The sequence below is a fragment of the Rutilus rutilus genome, assembly GCF_951802725.1.
Source record: "Rutilus rutilus genome assembly, chromosome: 18".
Lineage (NCBI taxonomy): Eukaryota > Metazoa > Chordata > Actinopteri > Cypriniformes > Leuciscidae > Rutilus > Rutilus rutilus.
In genome coordinates this window covers 6,494,284-6,510,568 of record NC_140231.1, presented here as the reverse complement: position 1 = coordinate 6,510,568, position 16,285 = coordinate 6,494,284, and the positions used below count along the sequence as shown (strand labels likewise).

Genomic DNA, 16,285 nt, shown 5'->3' with positions numbered 1-16,285 from the left:
GTTTGAACTTCAGCAAGAACCAATGAGGTTCATTAGTGTTACGCAGCACGTTTGAACTTCAGCAAGAACCAATGAGGTTCATTAGTGTTACGCATCACGTTTGAACTTCTGCAAGAACCAATGAGGTTCATTCTCGCGTTACGCAGCTCTTTTGAGCTTCAGCAAGAACCAATGAGGTTCATTAGTGTTACGCAGCACATTTGAGCTTCTGCAAGAACCAATGAGGTTCATTAGTGTTACGCAGCACATTTGAGCTTCTGCAAGAACCAATGAGGTTTTCTTGCGTTACGCAGCACGTTTGAGTTTCAGCAAGAACCAATGAGGTTCATTCTCGTGTTACGCAGCACGTTTGAGCTTCTGTAAGAACCAATGAGGTTCATTATTGTTACGTAGCACGTTTGAGTTTCAGCAAGAACCAATGAGGTACATTCTCGTGTTACGCAGCACATTTGAGCTTTTGCAAGAACCAATGAGGTTGATTATTGTGTTATGCATCACGTTTGAGCTTCAACAAGAACCAATGAGGTTCATTAGTGTGTTACGCAGCACGTTTGAGCTTCCGCAAGAACCAATGAGGTTCATTATTGTGTTACGCATCACGTTTGAGTTTCAGCAAGAACCAATGAGGTTCATTCTCGTGTTACGCAGCACGTTTGAGCTTCTGTAAGAACCAATGAGGTTCATTCTCGTGTTACGCAACACATTTGAGCTTTTGCAAGAACCAATGAGGTTGATTATTGTGTTATGCATCACGTTTGAGCTTCCCCAAGAACCAATGAGGTTCATTCTCGTGTTACGCATCACGTTTGAGCTTCCCCAAGAACCAATGAGGTTCATTCTCGTGTTACGCAGCACGTTTGAGCTTCCGCAAGAACCAATGAGGTTCATTCTCGTGTTACGCAGCACGTTTGAGCTTCCGCAAGAACCAATGAGGTTCATTCTCGTGTTACGCAGCACGTTTGAGCTTCCGCAAGAACCAATGAGGTTCATTCTCGTGTTACGCATCACGTTTGAGCTTCCCCAAGAACCAATGAGGTTCATTCTCGTGTTACGCATCACGTTTGAGCTTCCCCAAGAACCAATGAGGTTCATTCTCGTGTTACGCAGCACGTTTGAGCTTCCGCAAGAACCAATGAGGTTCATTCTCGTGTTACGCAGCACGTTTGAGCTTCCGCAAGAACCAATGAGGTTCATTCTCGTGTTACGCAGCACGTTTGAGCTTCCGCAAGAACCAATGAGGTTCATTCTCGTGTTACGCATCACGTTTGGGCTTCCCCAAGAACCAATGAGGTTCATTCTCGTGTTACGCAGCACGTTTGAGTTTCAGCAAGAACCAATGAGGTTCATTCTCATGTTACGCAGCACGTTTGAGCTTCCGCAAGAACCAGTGAGGTTCATTCTCGCATTACGCAGCACATTTGAGCTTCTGCAAGAACCAATGAGGTTTTCTTGCGTTACACAGCACGTTTGAGTTTCAGCAAGAGGTTTGTTCTCAAGTGTCAAGCAGGTTCATAAAAAAAAAAAAACTTTTTGAAGTGTCAAAGTGGTAGTTGCGTAGCTGTCAATAGAGGGACTGAAATTTCTCCGATTTCATTTAAAAAATCTTCATTTGTGTCTTATGGGTTTGGAACGACTTGAGTCTTAATCCTTATACAGTGTCACAAACAACTGAAAAGGTCATGGGGCTTTCAAATATCAAGGACAATGAGGAGTTAAAAGATTGAGAAGCACTGCTTTAAAGAATTACAGATAAAGACAATTCAAAGAAAAGCATTCAAACCAAAGACGTACTTTTAATTAAAACAGCCTGTGAAACAGCACAAGTGTAACACCCTACCAGTTGGTCACGGATTTTCCACAAGACAGGATTGATATAAACATTTGTACTCTTCTGCATATACAAAACAAAGTTACACTGTATATAAATATACCCATCCACTTGAGAGGACGGTACTGGCTCCTTACAATCAACAAAGAGCCCATACGTATTCAGAAAGATTTGTTATGTAAATTTGATTTAAAGCTTTAAGAACTATTTCAAATGGTGCTAAACCTTGGCTCTCCCTCATGTATTTCAAAAGATAAATGTGTGAAAGAAAATAAATCAGTAATGGAAACAAAATTCAGCCAGAGTTTACCAAGACTAATTTGCAGACATGAGATTGTTAGTAGGTGAAATGCAAATCAGACTATAAACAACCTGCAGCCGTCTGAAATAAACTCTTGGAGGGAAAGTTCACAAAAATAGAAATTTCATCATCAATTACTCATTTCAAACAAGTATGACTTTCTCCAATGGAACACACATATAATTTTACATGCTTTTCCCCCCTCCAAATCCAATGAACTGGGTAATTATTCTCCTTATATGACTCATGAAAGAAAGTCAAACAAGTTTGGAACCATATTGTGGGTGAGTAAATGAAAGCATTTTTATTTTTTGCCTAAACTATTCCTTCAAATCGGCTTGAAAAAGATGCACAAAAGAGTGATTATTTTTATCGTTCCGTTTAATTTACCTAGTACATTATGGAAAATGTGTAAAATGGCACTCACTGACTCAAGCGTGTGAATGAACACAGGCCGAACAAATCGACAGCATTTCAGGAATGTAGAGGAAAACTACTCCAAGAAAGAACAATTACTAGTGCACTTTGCACAAAAAAAAAAAAACCCTTCTGGAGTGAAAAGCAGTGTTGTGTAGGAGGAGACGTGTGCCCTTTGCATTGATTCTTCTCGTCGATAAACACACTTCATTTTCTGGCTTTGTTAAAGTATTTTGCTAAACACAATAGAATGCGGTGCATGTTTAAAAGAAAAAGAACCAAGTTTTAACCTGCATTACGCAAGCAAGAATGTTTCTCAGTATAGGTGGGCAGAAGAACAGAATAAAGCAGAAGAAATGAATGCCACATTCTCTTAGAGCATGATAAACACCGGACACACTCAGTGAGCGGGTGTGTGTTATCAAAAGCAGTCCTCAAATAAAAGGTGTTGCGTATTGGTGGTCCTTTTGTCCATTAAAAGAGGTCGAGAGATCAAAAAACGGAGATGAGGGCGAAGACTCCGTACAGCAGTGCGCAGGGATACGCCACCAGCAGCTGCTGCCCGTCCATGGCCAAAGCAGAGATGAAGATTTTAGAGGCCGAAAAACTGCACCAACCAATGATGGAGGCTGTTATAATGATACCCATCATGCCCCTGAAAGACACAGGAAAACACCAGGTTAGCAAGGTCTAGGGCTGTCACTAACAATTACTTTAGTAATCGGTTGATTATTTTGACGATTAATCCGATTTTTTTTTTTTTGTGTGTAAATAAAAGGAGACCGAAGCCTTTAAAATACATATATATATTAACAATGAGGCAATAATAGTTGGTTCAAATTAAGTATCAAAAGCAAGTAATCATATGGTTTTATAGAACAACACTTAAAATACATAAGATGCAAAACTCTGCGTTCACACCACCGCCAGCGAGAGCGTAAAAATTCGCTGTAGAAATATTTGTGGACGCTCTGACGAAGATCAAATGCTTAGAAGAAATTGATCGATGGAAAGAACTTATAGTTAACATGTTTGCTAACGAAATAAACCAATGTAAAGCCATGTGTGTAATGTGGCTTGTGTGTTCATGGTTAAGCGCTAGTCTAATTTCAACATGGAGTTTATAGGAGACGTTTACTTGATTCTTTAATTAACATTAATTTGTGTGCAGCCTACATTACAATAACTGTCCAGGTTGAAGTGTAACATTAATGCAATTGGTCAAATCGGTGTTGTTTTGAGCAAATGAATTGTATTCCCGCTGTGTTGCACAGCTTATCAAATTCACATGATCAACCTCTCCTCCATTTTGCTTGGGAACTAATGTCGTCGGAACCAAAGTTTACTTGACTGCTCTCTCTGGAATCCACTCAGGCGGAGGACTTCTACATTCCGATTGGTTGCCGCTGAATCGCGTCATAGCTCATTACCATAAAGTTGACCTGACTTCAACTCTCCTCGCTGGAGCTCGCCGCCGGCTCACATTGAAAATGAATGACTTTCAGCCACTTTGACGCCGACGCCGGTGTGAATGCCAGTTATATAAACAATCTTATGTACATTATGTATTATAACAAACATCTATTATAACCAACGACATTTAATTCAAATGCTCACTTAATCCTTGGCCACTTTTTTACGATAGGGATGCTACAGTCACAGTCATTTCTTGAACAAGATCATGTGGACATCAAAACATGCAAACCTTTAAAACTTTTGTTTTTAAATCGCAATGAACAGTTGACATATTTAGAAACAGTGATGTATAATTCTCCTCTTTTGTCCTGAAATGGCGCACATTGCGTTCCCAGATTACCATTATAAGCAACCCAAACTCACAGCATATGCAGAGATGGAGTTTGACGGTCTGAGAAGCAGATATGTTATGTTATATGTTTGTATGTATGTATGTTTGTATGTAAGTAAGTATGTATGTATATAAAAATATATAAATAACATGCAGGCCACATGTTTAATTGAATCGCAGATTTTGTGAATTCACAATAGCACTATGCTATGGTTTTTACATGGTTTTAATAGATTGTGCAGCCTTAGAAAACGGTCGAACGGTATTTTCCCGGTTACTTGACACGTGTAAATTGTAATTGAGGATTTTTTTTTAAATAGAGAACTCATGACAGCTCTAGCAAGGTCTATTATAAACTAGCTAGCTATATATAACGAACTGGTGTGGCATCATTTCAAACTAAATCCTGCCAAATCAAAGCTTGTTTTGTGTTTGTTCCAGGAGTTCAAAACAGCTTGCTAAAGCAAACTTTCTGGAAAGCTGCTTGCTTTAAAGCAATATTGTATAGCGTGGTATAGAGATGTGACGGTGATAATATTCTCCCACCGGTTAATCGAATTGTGACAACACCGGTATAACCGGTTTCATCGTGGGGGTGGGGGGTGTTAGAGTGATGTAATTTTTTTTTTTACATGGCGTCAATTCATCGTTCTTATTGAGTTTGATTGACATGCGATCTGACCAATCAAATTCCACCATTTTTGTGCGACAAAGCAGTCAGAAGAGTTATTGATTAACTTCGGTGGATTTGAACTTGGCTTTAACTGAGGCAATCTGTCACGACACATTAAAGAGCCAAAAAAACGGTAGGCCTATTTTATTTTTGTTTGACTGACCAAATTTGAAAGTTGAGAGTTTGTTTCATATTAAATATTAGCTGCTCGGTCCTGTCTTTCAGCGCGTTGTCAGTGCCCTCTATTTTTCACTGCTTGAGATCATGTTGAGAACAATAACGCCCGATTTGAGGGTATAGGGCGCGATTTCGGATTCAACCACAGTGTTTTAAATGGTGGGTTCGTTATTATTCATGAAAAACGCACATTTTGGCATAATTTGTGTGTGTATTATGTTTTGTTCAAGGCCGAAAAGAGAACTCGATACTGACGCGCGTCTTTTCCATGTGTGCGCACGTGTGTGTAATAGGCAGGACTTACAGCGCGGTCTCTTGTTTTGTCGCGCTTGAATGGTTGAGCGTGATCATACAACGCTAGTCAACTGGTGACAGAAAATACGGATACTGCGTAATTGTTTTTTTTATTTTTTTTATTGCGGTGCTGCGGTGGGCAAGTGATGAAACCGGTGTTGCGACTGAACACCGTGTAACACCGGTAACACCGACTATCGTGCCAAGCCTAGCGTGGTATAAATAAACGTGACATCACTGTACTGATGTATGTGACGTCGTGCATTAAAGCAAGTCGTGATTCTCGCAAGATTTGTCGGGGTGCCACCTCTTAAAATGTTCCCACACTTTGGATGTCCTGCCCAATATAATGACCACATGGACCAGCCGTGTTAACCATCTGTCAGCCACGTAATGCGGGACTTTTGTTTTCTGTGTTTATTTTCTGCGACCAAATGACTAATTCAAATTTGATTAGACCAAGCCTATTCTAAATGACTAATATTTGGCTGATTATTAGGTGGCAGGGCTAAAAAATTTCAAATATATTTTTTTAATCGATTATGGTATTAATATTAATATATATAATTGTAATAGTTTATTACATATTAAAACATACACTACTGTTCAAATGTTTGGAACATTAAGATTTTCTAATGTTTTTGAAAAGAGGCGTTTATGCTCACCAAGGCTGATCAAAAATACAGTAATAACTGTAATATTATTAGAATTTAAAATAACTGTTTTCTATTTGAATATCTTTTCAAATGTAATTTATTCCTGTGATCAAAGCTGAATTTTCAGCATCATTACTCCAGTCTTCAGTGTCACATGATTATTCAGAAACATTCTAATATGATTTGATGCTCAAGAAACATTTCTGATTATACACATTGAAAACAGTTTTTGCTGCTTAATATTTTTGTAGAAACCTTGATACACTACCCTAGCCTACACTATTAAGTTTGGAGTGAGTTTTAAATTTAATAGTAATAATAATTTAATTCAGAAATTGATCAAAAGATAGGGTAAAGAAATTTTTTATTTTAAAAATATATATACTTTTATCTTTATACTTTCAGTTTATCTTCTAAACTAACTTGAAATCTCAAAGTGTAAAAAGTTAGAGAACAACCTAACTGGAAAGGTTGTAAAGCGTGACTTACTGTAAGGAGAAGAGGACCCCGAAACTGGACAGGATGATCATGGGGAGCAGGCAGTACCCCAGAACACTAGCGACACACCCAAACGAAACCCCCGTCATGCTCATGAGGTTGAGCAGGCAGTACATGCCCAGGCACCCGATGGCACTGATACCGTACACGTAACCAAACTGGATCTTACCCGTCTAAAATGAGCAAGAAGAAAAACATTCTTTCATTTAACAAAATATCTTCTTGTCAGATTTAAGATCAAACATTTGTCTCTTACCAAGAGTAGCGTCGCCCCGAAAGCCAAACAGAACACCATGGGACCAGCCAGATCTGTTTCGTTCATTATACTGCCATCTGCTGCCTTCAGCGGGTGCAGCACAGTCAGAGTTTTCTGCCAGATGTGGTCAAAGTTGATCCCCAGCTCTGCAAATGGAAAACACATTTTCACTTTTTTTTTGAAAGAATAACTGTTTGCCCTGCACAACTCGCCACATGCTACTAGGCCAGGGTTTCCCAAATGGGGGGAATGCGTTGTTAAATTATTGAAATATTAACTTACAATCTCAGGGGGTGCTTCAAGAAAACATTTCATGCCAAAGGATCCGGCTGAGAAAAGTGTGGGAACCCCTGTACTACAGGCATCTTGACACAAATCTCCACAAACTGCATCCGGTAATTGACAAATGATAGACAGAGCTGTGTTTATGACACATTTCTTTGAAACTTCTCATTCTATTCAGTTGTTTAATTTGAGAATTGTGGATCGTACCCAAACGCTATTTATTTGGAAATATACAACAAATCTAATCTCATATCTCTATGATATCATTTATTGCTTGATGCTCCCCTCATGCATCACATGACTTAAATTCACTGCTTATTTTCTAATGAGAACGAGTAATGCTAATAGTGATGCTTGCCTCAGTGAGCAGCACTTATAAGGCAGAAGATTAGAATTGGCATTATTGCACAGCATGATAAATGCACTTCCGATACCGGATGACAACAGCGAGCAGCAGACATCAGTGAAGTGGCTTTCTCCACATCTCTCTGAAGAACTGGGGCAAGTGGCTTTCACAAGGTCTACTTAGCGTCAGTATGCAGGGACACGGCCCCAGGTGACACCTGTTTGTTTTGTAAAGCTCAGAGTTCTGGCTTTGGTTACGCAGAGACGATGCATTATTGATTTCTCTGTGAACAAGAATAAACTCACCCCTGGGAATCACGCAGTGTGACTAAGAGAAGGGAATCGCTGAATCAGAAAACGATTCTACATGTATACCAAAGCACTACAGAAAAATATGAATGTCAAAGAGTTAAAAAATAAAAATAAAAAATAAAAATCAAAGACAAACAAGGACCCAAACTTTTCGGATCCATTTTGACCCAGAAGAGGTAAATAACTTTTTTTTTTATCCATAGCTTTTAGTATGAAGATTAAAATTTGTGTAAAGACTGTCAATATACAAATAAAAAAGAAAAGAAAAAAAGAATTAAGAGATAAAATCATTTAAACCAAATTGTTACACCTTCTGCGTTCGGCCCAAAAGTGAAATAACTTCTATAAAATACATTTAACCTCTTTCCTACACACACACACACATTTGGAGCTCCATAAACATGCTTGCGCTTGCTCACACACAATCATTCAGAAATTAAAATAAAATGACAAATTAATGTCTTAATGTATTTGCAGAGCAAAAGTTCATAGACCTAAAGTCTAAATTTGAAAAAGGAAAGAGGGTTAGGAAAAGAAAAGGTCCACATTTCACTTTGCTGCCACGTATTGATGAGCCATTGCAGAATTAAAAGGATATTCAAGCTGTTTATCATCTTCATTTTTTTCATATGAAAGTAAAGTTAATGCACGTAAAATGAACATATGACACCTCTGATTGGCCATTGTGTTCACGCACTGATCGGATATGTCTGTGATTGGCTACAATGATCAGCGCACAGGAGCGTTTGAGAGCACAAGCAGGCGTCTATCAGCGGTCATATCAGATGAGTGCGTGAACACAGTGGCCAATCAGAGGTGTTTACGATTCCGCTCAACAGCGCTCAAAACATTTTTAAAATGCCAGTACCAACTTGGTACCGAAGTGGGTACTTTTGACAACACTAACTACGTCACCTTAAAATAAAGAGTTAGCAAATTTACATTGTGGCTTCAACAACCAGATGCAATGTGTCCAGTCTGGAATACTCTTTCGGAAAGCATTTACCACTGGTCTTTTCACGATTGGACAGCTATCCGATCAGAGAAAACACATGAAGTGACCAGGTATGTTTCCACACGCATCACTGTCATTTTGACGTGTGTGGGGAATGTTGAATAGGACTCAATATACTTAGTTGAACATTGTGCACGAAACTTCACACCAATAAATCATCAGGAATATTGTTGACTTGTGCGCGTCTCAAGTGCCCTCTTAACGTTCGTCCTAATGCCTGTTAGTTATCCGTGGATTTTACCATATTTGGCGTTTAAAGCTACACTGTGTAACTTTTTTTGTTGATTCTTAGCAAAAAACACTTAGTTCTTTCAAAAATATATGTGCTCATTAATGTATATTTACTTCTTTCAAGTAATAAAGTATTCTCGTAAGTTTATAATCTGCCATTGAAAGTACATACGGGTGAGGGGTTCGAATGCCGGTCGCCATGTTGCCCCTCCATCTTGAAACTACATTAGCCAAAGAGGGACATACCTGTAAATTCAAGCTTCGCCTTTCGCGCTTTACACTCAGTGAAACCGTGACGAATGCGAGGGGGAGATTACATCGCGACTGCCGGCAGATTTGAAAGATTGCTGATGGAGGATCACGCCTATTCTCGAGGACATGTAGCAGAGTCGCCAAGGAAGCGAAAGAGAGAATTAAAACGTCAACGCGACAGGCAAATCAGCAAGACCAAAGTCAATACTGGAGTAACTTTTCCCAGATGGAAAGAGCTCATGAGGAGCAAAGATTTTAAAACGGACGCCGAAGGTGCCTGCTTTCTTCTCGACAGGTAATTCAGCCTATTGTAAAGTTTAAAGTCTGTAAAGTTTTATAGTTGCTTGTCTAACCATAGCATGGTTGTGCATAACGCCAGAACGACCTCTAGTGTAACTTGCGTTACTTTTCCTCGCGTCAATGGGGAAAAAGTATTGTTTTCCTTGTAACATAAATCTGTGCTGCGACGGATCACAGGTGATAGTTTTAAAGGCGCAATTGGACGAAGTCGAACTGGAAGCCATGTTAATCTTGGAATAATACGGCCACCGTAGGAGTTAAAACGCCCTCAAAATTGAAAGGAACAGAAACTAATATTCACTGGGTAGTCATATACAATTTCACCGCTAGATGGGGGAAAATATCACACAGTGTAGCTTTAAAATGGAAACGTCTTTAGACATGGAAAATCGATTCAATGAACACTTATGTCTCAAAAATCGAACAGGATTTTTTCACAAAAGTGACAGCCCTAATTACCAAACTCTCATTTTCAGGTGAACAACGACAAGGCAAAGTCTCACTCACCCTCCAGCAACGGGGGCTCGTCCTCAAAGCTGCTGCCGTACATGGACTGTGGGGAGGCGGGTGTAAACGCTGGCGTGGGCTGGAAGATCTGCCCCGTGTACGGCTGCTGGGGCGGCATCATCCCCGGAGCACCCGTGTAGCCCATCGGCTGAGAGTAATCATACTGGCCATACGCTCTGTCGGACGCAAACAGAGATTTAAAAGTCAGAATCAGGTGACAGACACATTCTCACACTCAGCATGTGCATAAACAGGCTAAGACAAGAATAGTGCTTGTTATTTCACTACAATTATGAAATAAAAACACCTTGTACTTTTTTGAAAAATACAAATTTGCATTATGATGTGCTGATTACCATCTAAAGCTTTGTATATTATCACCTCGTGATATATTTAATGTCGAATATAGAGTATATCCAACTTTACCAACAGACAGATACTTTACATTGTAAACAATACATAATATATGACAAATCTCAGCTGCTTGATTGTCTATATTGTTGCAAAATTTGATCACACCTCTCTCTATATAAAGTTGGATATAGAAGTATATCCAACTTTGTCCGCATTAATAGTGTGCTCACTTATAGCAATATAACAACAGCAAATCTCAACTGCTTGATTGTTACTACGGTTGCAAAATGCAAATTACAGCGTCTCACAAAAGTGAGTACTCCCCTCACATTTCAGCACACATTTTAGTATACCTTCTCAAGGGACAATACTATAGAAATGAAACTTGGATATATTTTAGAGTAGTCAATGTGCTGCTTGTATAGAAGTATAGATTTACTGTCCTCTGAAAATAACTCAACATACAGCCATTATTGTCAAAATAACTGGCAAAGTGTCAATATTTTGTGTGAGCACCATTGTTATCTAGCACTGCCTTAATCCTCCTGGGCATGGAGTTCACCAGAGCTGCACAGGTTGTTGCTGGGATCCTCTTCCATGACATCACAGAGCTGCTGGATGTTAGACACATGGCGCTTCTCCACCTTCCGCTTGAGGACGCACCAAAGATGCTCAATAGGGTTCAGGTCGGGAGACATACTTGGCCACTCCATCATCCTCACCTTCAGCTCCCTCAGCAAGGCAGTTGTCATCTTTGCGGTGTGTTTGGGGTCGTTATCATCTCATCAGACCACAGGACATGGTTCCAGTAATTCATGCTCTTGGACAGGTTGCTTTCAGCAAACTGTTTGCGGGCTTTCTTGAGAGCCAGCTTCAGAAGAGGCTTCCTTCTGGGACGAAGGCCAAGCAAACCGACATGTTGCAGTGTGTGGCGTATGGTCTGAGCACTGACAAGCTGACCTTCCTCTTCTGCAACCTCTAAAGCAATGCTGGCACGATCATGCGTCTGTTGTTTTGAAGGAACTCTGAAGTGACGTAAGCTGCGCTCTGTTGTGACTTATTTTGGTGGCGCGGCAGACCTTTATTTTGACGGCGCTGAGAACGACAAACAGTGCTCGCATTCTCCGTGCTCCTCAGTGGTAAAGGTTAAGAGGCCCACCTATAACTGTTTTCCATGATCGTAGAGTTAGTTTCTGGAGTAAATATATAGGCTATAATCTGTGTGTTTACAAAGCTTTTTAAAAAAGGGCGGGTGCTGGTGTTTCGCGTGCGTTCGGCCAATCCGCGTACACTAATGCCACGGGTAGTTCCTATAGTGCTGGTTTAGACCCGACTCTGAAGTAGGAGCTAAATTAGAACTAAAATCGTTCCTAGTTCCTGCGGTGCGAACACGCCGACATCTGGGTACTTCTGCCAATAGTACCAGGAACTACGGCTGCATTTACACTTGGCATTAACATGCGATCACCGTGATCCGATCCTAAGCCAATCAGGACACAGTGCTTTTACACCTGTCCACATCAAGTAGCTTCTGTATCTGAATAACAGATCGGATCTCGTATTCCCGCGAAAAAAAGAAAAAAAGAAAAGAAAAAAGGATGGCTTCGTTGCCAAGTCGACCTGAAGTGGTGGGTTCTCTTTTAAAAACAGTTTTCAGTCGGGAGTCATTTTACAAATCTCGCAAAATGAGGAGGATGAAGAGGCTGCAAGTACTAATAATGTGGATGGATGCCGTACAGAGCTGGGTCCGAGAACGTTGCCAGCTGTGGTGGGGAAAATGTGCGTTCTTTACAGAAAATTAATGGTTCTGCGCGAAGCCAAACATTTCAGTGTATTTGCAATGTACTTCGCAATCGACTATCGCAAAACCACACAGCTCTCAGTTCTGGAGAGAGGAGGGGGAATAACGACAGTGGGGGGGTGGGGGTTGTGTGACGTCCACCTGTGAATGCAGACACGATGGCTGGATTGCATTTACATTACACTGAGATCCAATCACAATGCGTCCTAGACTACCTCCGAACCTGGACACGCTGATCGGATAACATTCCGATCAGAAGCGCGTTTACACTTGTCTTTTCAATGTGTATGTGGACAACATCTGGATACAGGTCGCTTGTTAATGTCAAGTGTAAATGTAGCCTATGAAAAGGTTCCTCCGGTGCGAAAGCCCCTATATAAAGGATGTGCTGATGAAGGAGTGCAGGTGCAGCGAGTCAGTACTCAGGTGATAGGTGATGATCTGCAGCAGGAGTGGTGATGGCTGACTGAGTGCAGGTAGTGCTGACAGGTTACTGAGTTGGTGACTGTGACAACATGTAAGTAGTAGCTTCTTTACATGGCCCTGAAACCATTTTCCGATGCCACTCCCTAACCTCAAGTATATATTTAAGTAATTAATACTATCATACATGTCCATCTAGTCGCTTAAAGGGATACTTCACCTCTGGAAAGATGAATGTGTATTTAAAATTGGTCATTTATGTAGAAGAAATGTGTAATTATTTTTGAATTTGGAGCTTTCTAGACTGAGAAAAAGCCAGAAAATGTATTTTTGGCTTATGTGGATAAAGACAACAACTCCCAGAATGCACTTGCTTCGCTGCCCTAGGAGGCCACTCCCAAGCCACGCCTACCGGTAAGAGAGCGCAGTTGAAAACAACAAAGCTAGGCTACTAGCGAGTCTCCGTGATCAGTTTGCCCTGGATTTCAAGATCGCCCAAAATGTCCGGGATTCGGCTTTTGCGTTCTACAGTCGCCATCCCGGACATTCTGGACGATCTCGACGGCCGGACATGTCCGGGGAAAAGAGGATGGTAACCCCTACTACTCAGCTTTCTCCACAGAACAAGAGCCTGCTAGCTTAGCTTCCAAAGAAAGATGGCTGACACTATAGGCTTGTTCGACTTAACCGGCGCTGCACAGACCGATCGGTGAATGACATCAAAATACCGCGAGAGCGAATAGAGAGTAGACGGCTCCTTATGCTTTTGAATTGCTCTCGCGGTACTTTAATGTCATAAACTGATCGGTCTGTGCAGCGCCGATTCAAGTCGAACAAGCCTAATGTGTACATTCTGTGAGTGAGATCCCACCCTCTATGGGCGGGTTGAAAACATGCGGGACAGCCCCTCCTACTGGCTGTAGTCTTTAGCATCTGGCCAAAAAATCCTCAGATGATGCAAAATGACGATTTTTGCGTCATCGGAGGATTTTTTCCAGACAAAAAATACATAAATCTCTCGTCTCAGGGGGATATGAGGCTGGAAAGCACGGTAATTCGAAAATACTACAGGTTTTCTACTAATACAAAGCTTAATGCTAAATCCTGAAGTATCCCTTTAAATGAGGGACTACTAGTCGACTAGAAAAGTCTTTAGTCAGGGGCAGCCCTAATATATAGTGCATGCAACTTTACCCACATACATACATTTGACCCAAAACAATGCAAACTACATAGCAAATTTCAGCTGTGTGATTCTTTATATCGTTGTAAAATGTCAAATATAATATCACACAGCTCTTTGCAGTATATAAAGTTCAATATATAAGTATATCCAACTTTAACCACATACACAAGTATACTCACTTCAAGAGATATCTACTAAATAGCAAATCTCAACTGCTGGATTGTCTACCTTCGCAAACTGTAAACTATATCATGGAACAGCTCAAATCTGTTAAATGTGACATAAGGCATGAGGATAGTAAGAAATTAAAAACTTTAAGATCATGATTTTCTGTAAAGCAGCTCTGAAACAATGTGTATTGTGGAAAAGAGCTATACAAATAAAACTGACTTGACAAACAGGGCTATATTATAATAATAATAACATCATCAGGACTTGCATACTTGTTGTACGGGTCCTCTGTGTTGCTGTAGCCGTATCCTGCTTGGTTCTGGTCATCTACACTGTAACTAGACTGGTAAAAGTCAGTGTTGAAGTTGTCAAACCCTGCCATTGCAAGCAGCCTGGAAGACATGAAGCAGAAAAATCAGTCAGCAATGGACAATATTATTACATCAGATTTTTAGCTAATAGTATCAAAGACAAGAAGATTATTTGGGTGGAGATCTCGGTTAAGCTGAAGAACTACATTTAGGATGTTATTTAAATCACACACATACATGATGTTGTAACAAATAAGGTTTAAAGCATGCAAATTATATTAACTGACAAGAACAGATGGATGATATTAATGAATCAAACACAAATGATCTGGATAAAGAATCAACATACACAAAAAGGTACTATGGTAAAGAGCCAGAATCAGATTTTAATACCATGATACTGAAAAAACTGTGGTATGACAATCACAGTACAATGATATTGCCAAAGTAAAACAACGGCATTACCACAGTACACGTCCAAAGAAGCATGGTATTACCATGGTATATGTAAAATAACTTGCTATTACAATGACACATATAAAAAAAAAACACGGCCTTTTATTTATTTTTTTTGTCAGATGAGAACCATTTATTATAGATCAGATTGTATGTTTATCAAAAGCATTCCGCGCTAATTCTGTATGTTTACTAAAAGCATGCCGCGCTAATTCTGTTTTTCACATATTTGTAGAACAGCCACACATATTTAATGTTATTTTACCATAAATCATGTTTGTTTTGTTTGGGTTCATTTAGCACAGCTCAACTAAAGCACTGCAACGGCACATACAATCACTGTCAGCCCTATTCAAACACTGTCCTACACACACCTTCAAACATGTAACACAGCTCAAATATACAGATGCAATGAAGTAAACTCTGCAGTTTTACTCACACCGTTAATCGCCCAAGACTCCGCCAACACCGCTAACTACGTGTCAAGAAATAGCAGCAGAACTTCCGGGTCATGGGGACGATGACGTCACTGTGTACGTATAGGCTGCAGAAACCGGAAGTGCGTCCTCTATGGGAAGAAAGCGCTCACTACACACGCGGGCAAATATGAGTTTACTACACATGGTGGTAATACGATTCTCAACTTTTTTTTTAGTCGAGGGCCCCCGTTGTCCTCCAAATATCAGATTTCCCGTATTTCTACTGTAATTATGACAACGCTGCTTGTTGTCAACCTTTTTTTTTCCCATAAAATAAAATAAAATATTTAATCCTAATATTATTATGATAATATCATCAGAATGAACCATTCCTAAACCTAATCTAAATGCAGGCAGCCAAGAAAATTAGTTGAGAGTAAATTGTCTCCCGAGGGGAAGATGCAGGGTTAGCTAAAAGAAAACAACAGGTAGAGTAGGCTATGAGGATCCTGACAGGAAAGATAAGAAGCTGAACTGTTTGAATGAAAAAGTAAATGGGGGAGATGCACTTCACATTGCTGAATGAACTGCTTCTGTTGTGGAAACAGCTTGTCACAAAAGTGACTGCTAATATTCAACATTTTTCTATTAGATATTCATTTTGGACTAATTTGGAGTGATCTATATTTGGGATCTCCTACAAAAATGACCTGTTTTATAAGAGAAGTCGGCCCTATCCATTCATTTCTATGCTATCCACAAATGGTTGCTGACTGTAATTCTGAAAAGCAACTGGAGGATGTTAGGCCATTATATGACTAGCTTATAAAGCTAGTTACACTGTCACTAGTGTGAAAACACTAAGTAAGGGAAATATTTAATAGAATTTATTTATTTTTTTACAAAGTAGGCCTACCCATAAAAAATATTTAGCACAATGACACCAACATGCTTTCAGTAATGTAGGCCAAACATAAGAATAAGGCTGCGCCCGAAATCACGCTCTCTTG

The 16,285-nt window shown here is 40.0% G+C and overlaps 1 protein-coding gene across 1 annotated transcript; it reads right to left on the bottom strand.

Annotated features, from left to right (window-relative positions):
* Positions 1 to 1,773: 1,773 nt before the first annotated feature.
* Positions 1,774 to 15,369, bottom strand: yipf5 (Yip1 domain family, member 5). Its single transcript, XM_084386904.1, has 6 exons — positions 15,298 to 15,369; positions 14,362 to 14,481; positions 10,155 to 10,330; positions 6,908 to 7,053; positions 6,643 to 6,824; positions 1,774 to 3,201 (listed from the first exon to the last, which is right to left on the bottom strand). The coding sequence occupies exons 2-6, from the start codon at positions 14,469 to 14,471 to the stop codon at positions 3,039 to 3,041; spliced, it is 777 nt and encodes a 258-aa protein (XP_084243030.1). The 5' UTR covers positions 14,472 to 14,481; positions 15,298 to 15,369; the 3' UTR covers positions 1,774 to 3,038.
* Positions 15,370 to 16,285: the final 916 nt, after the last annotated feature.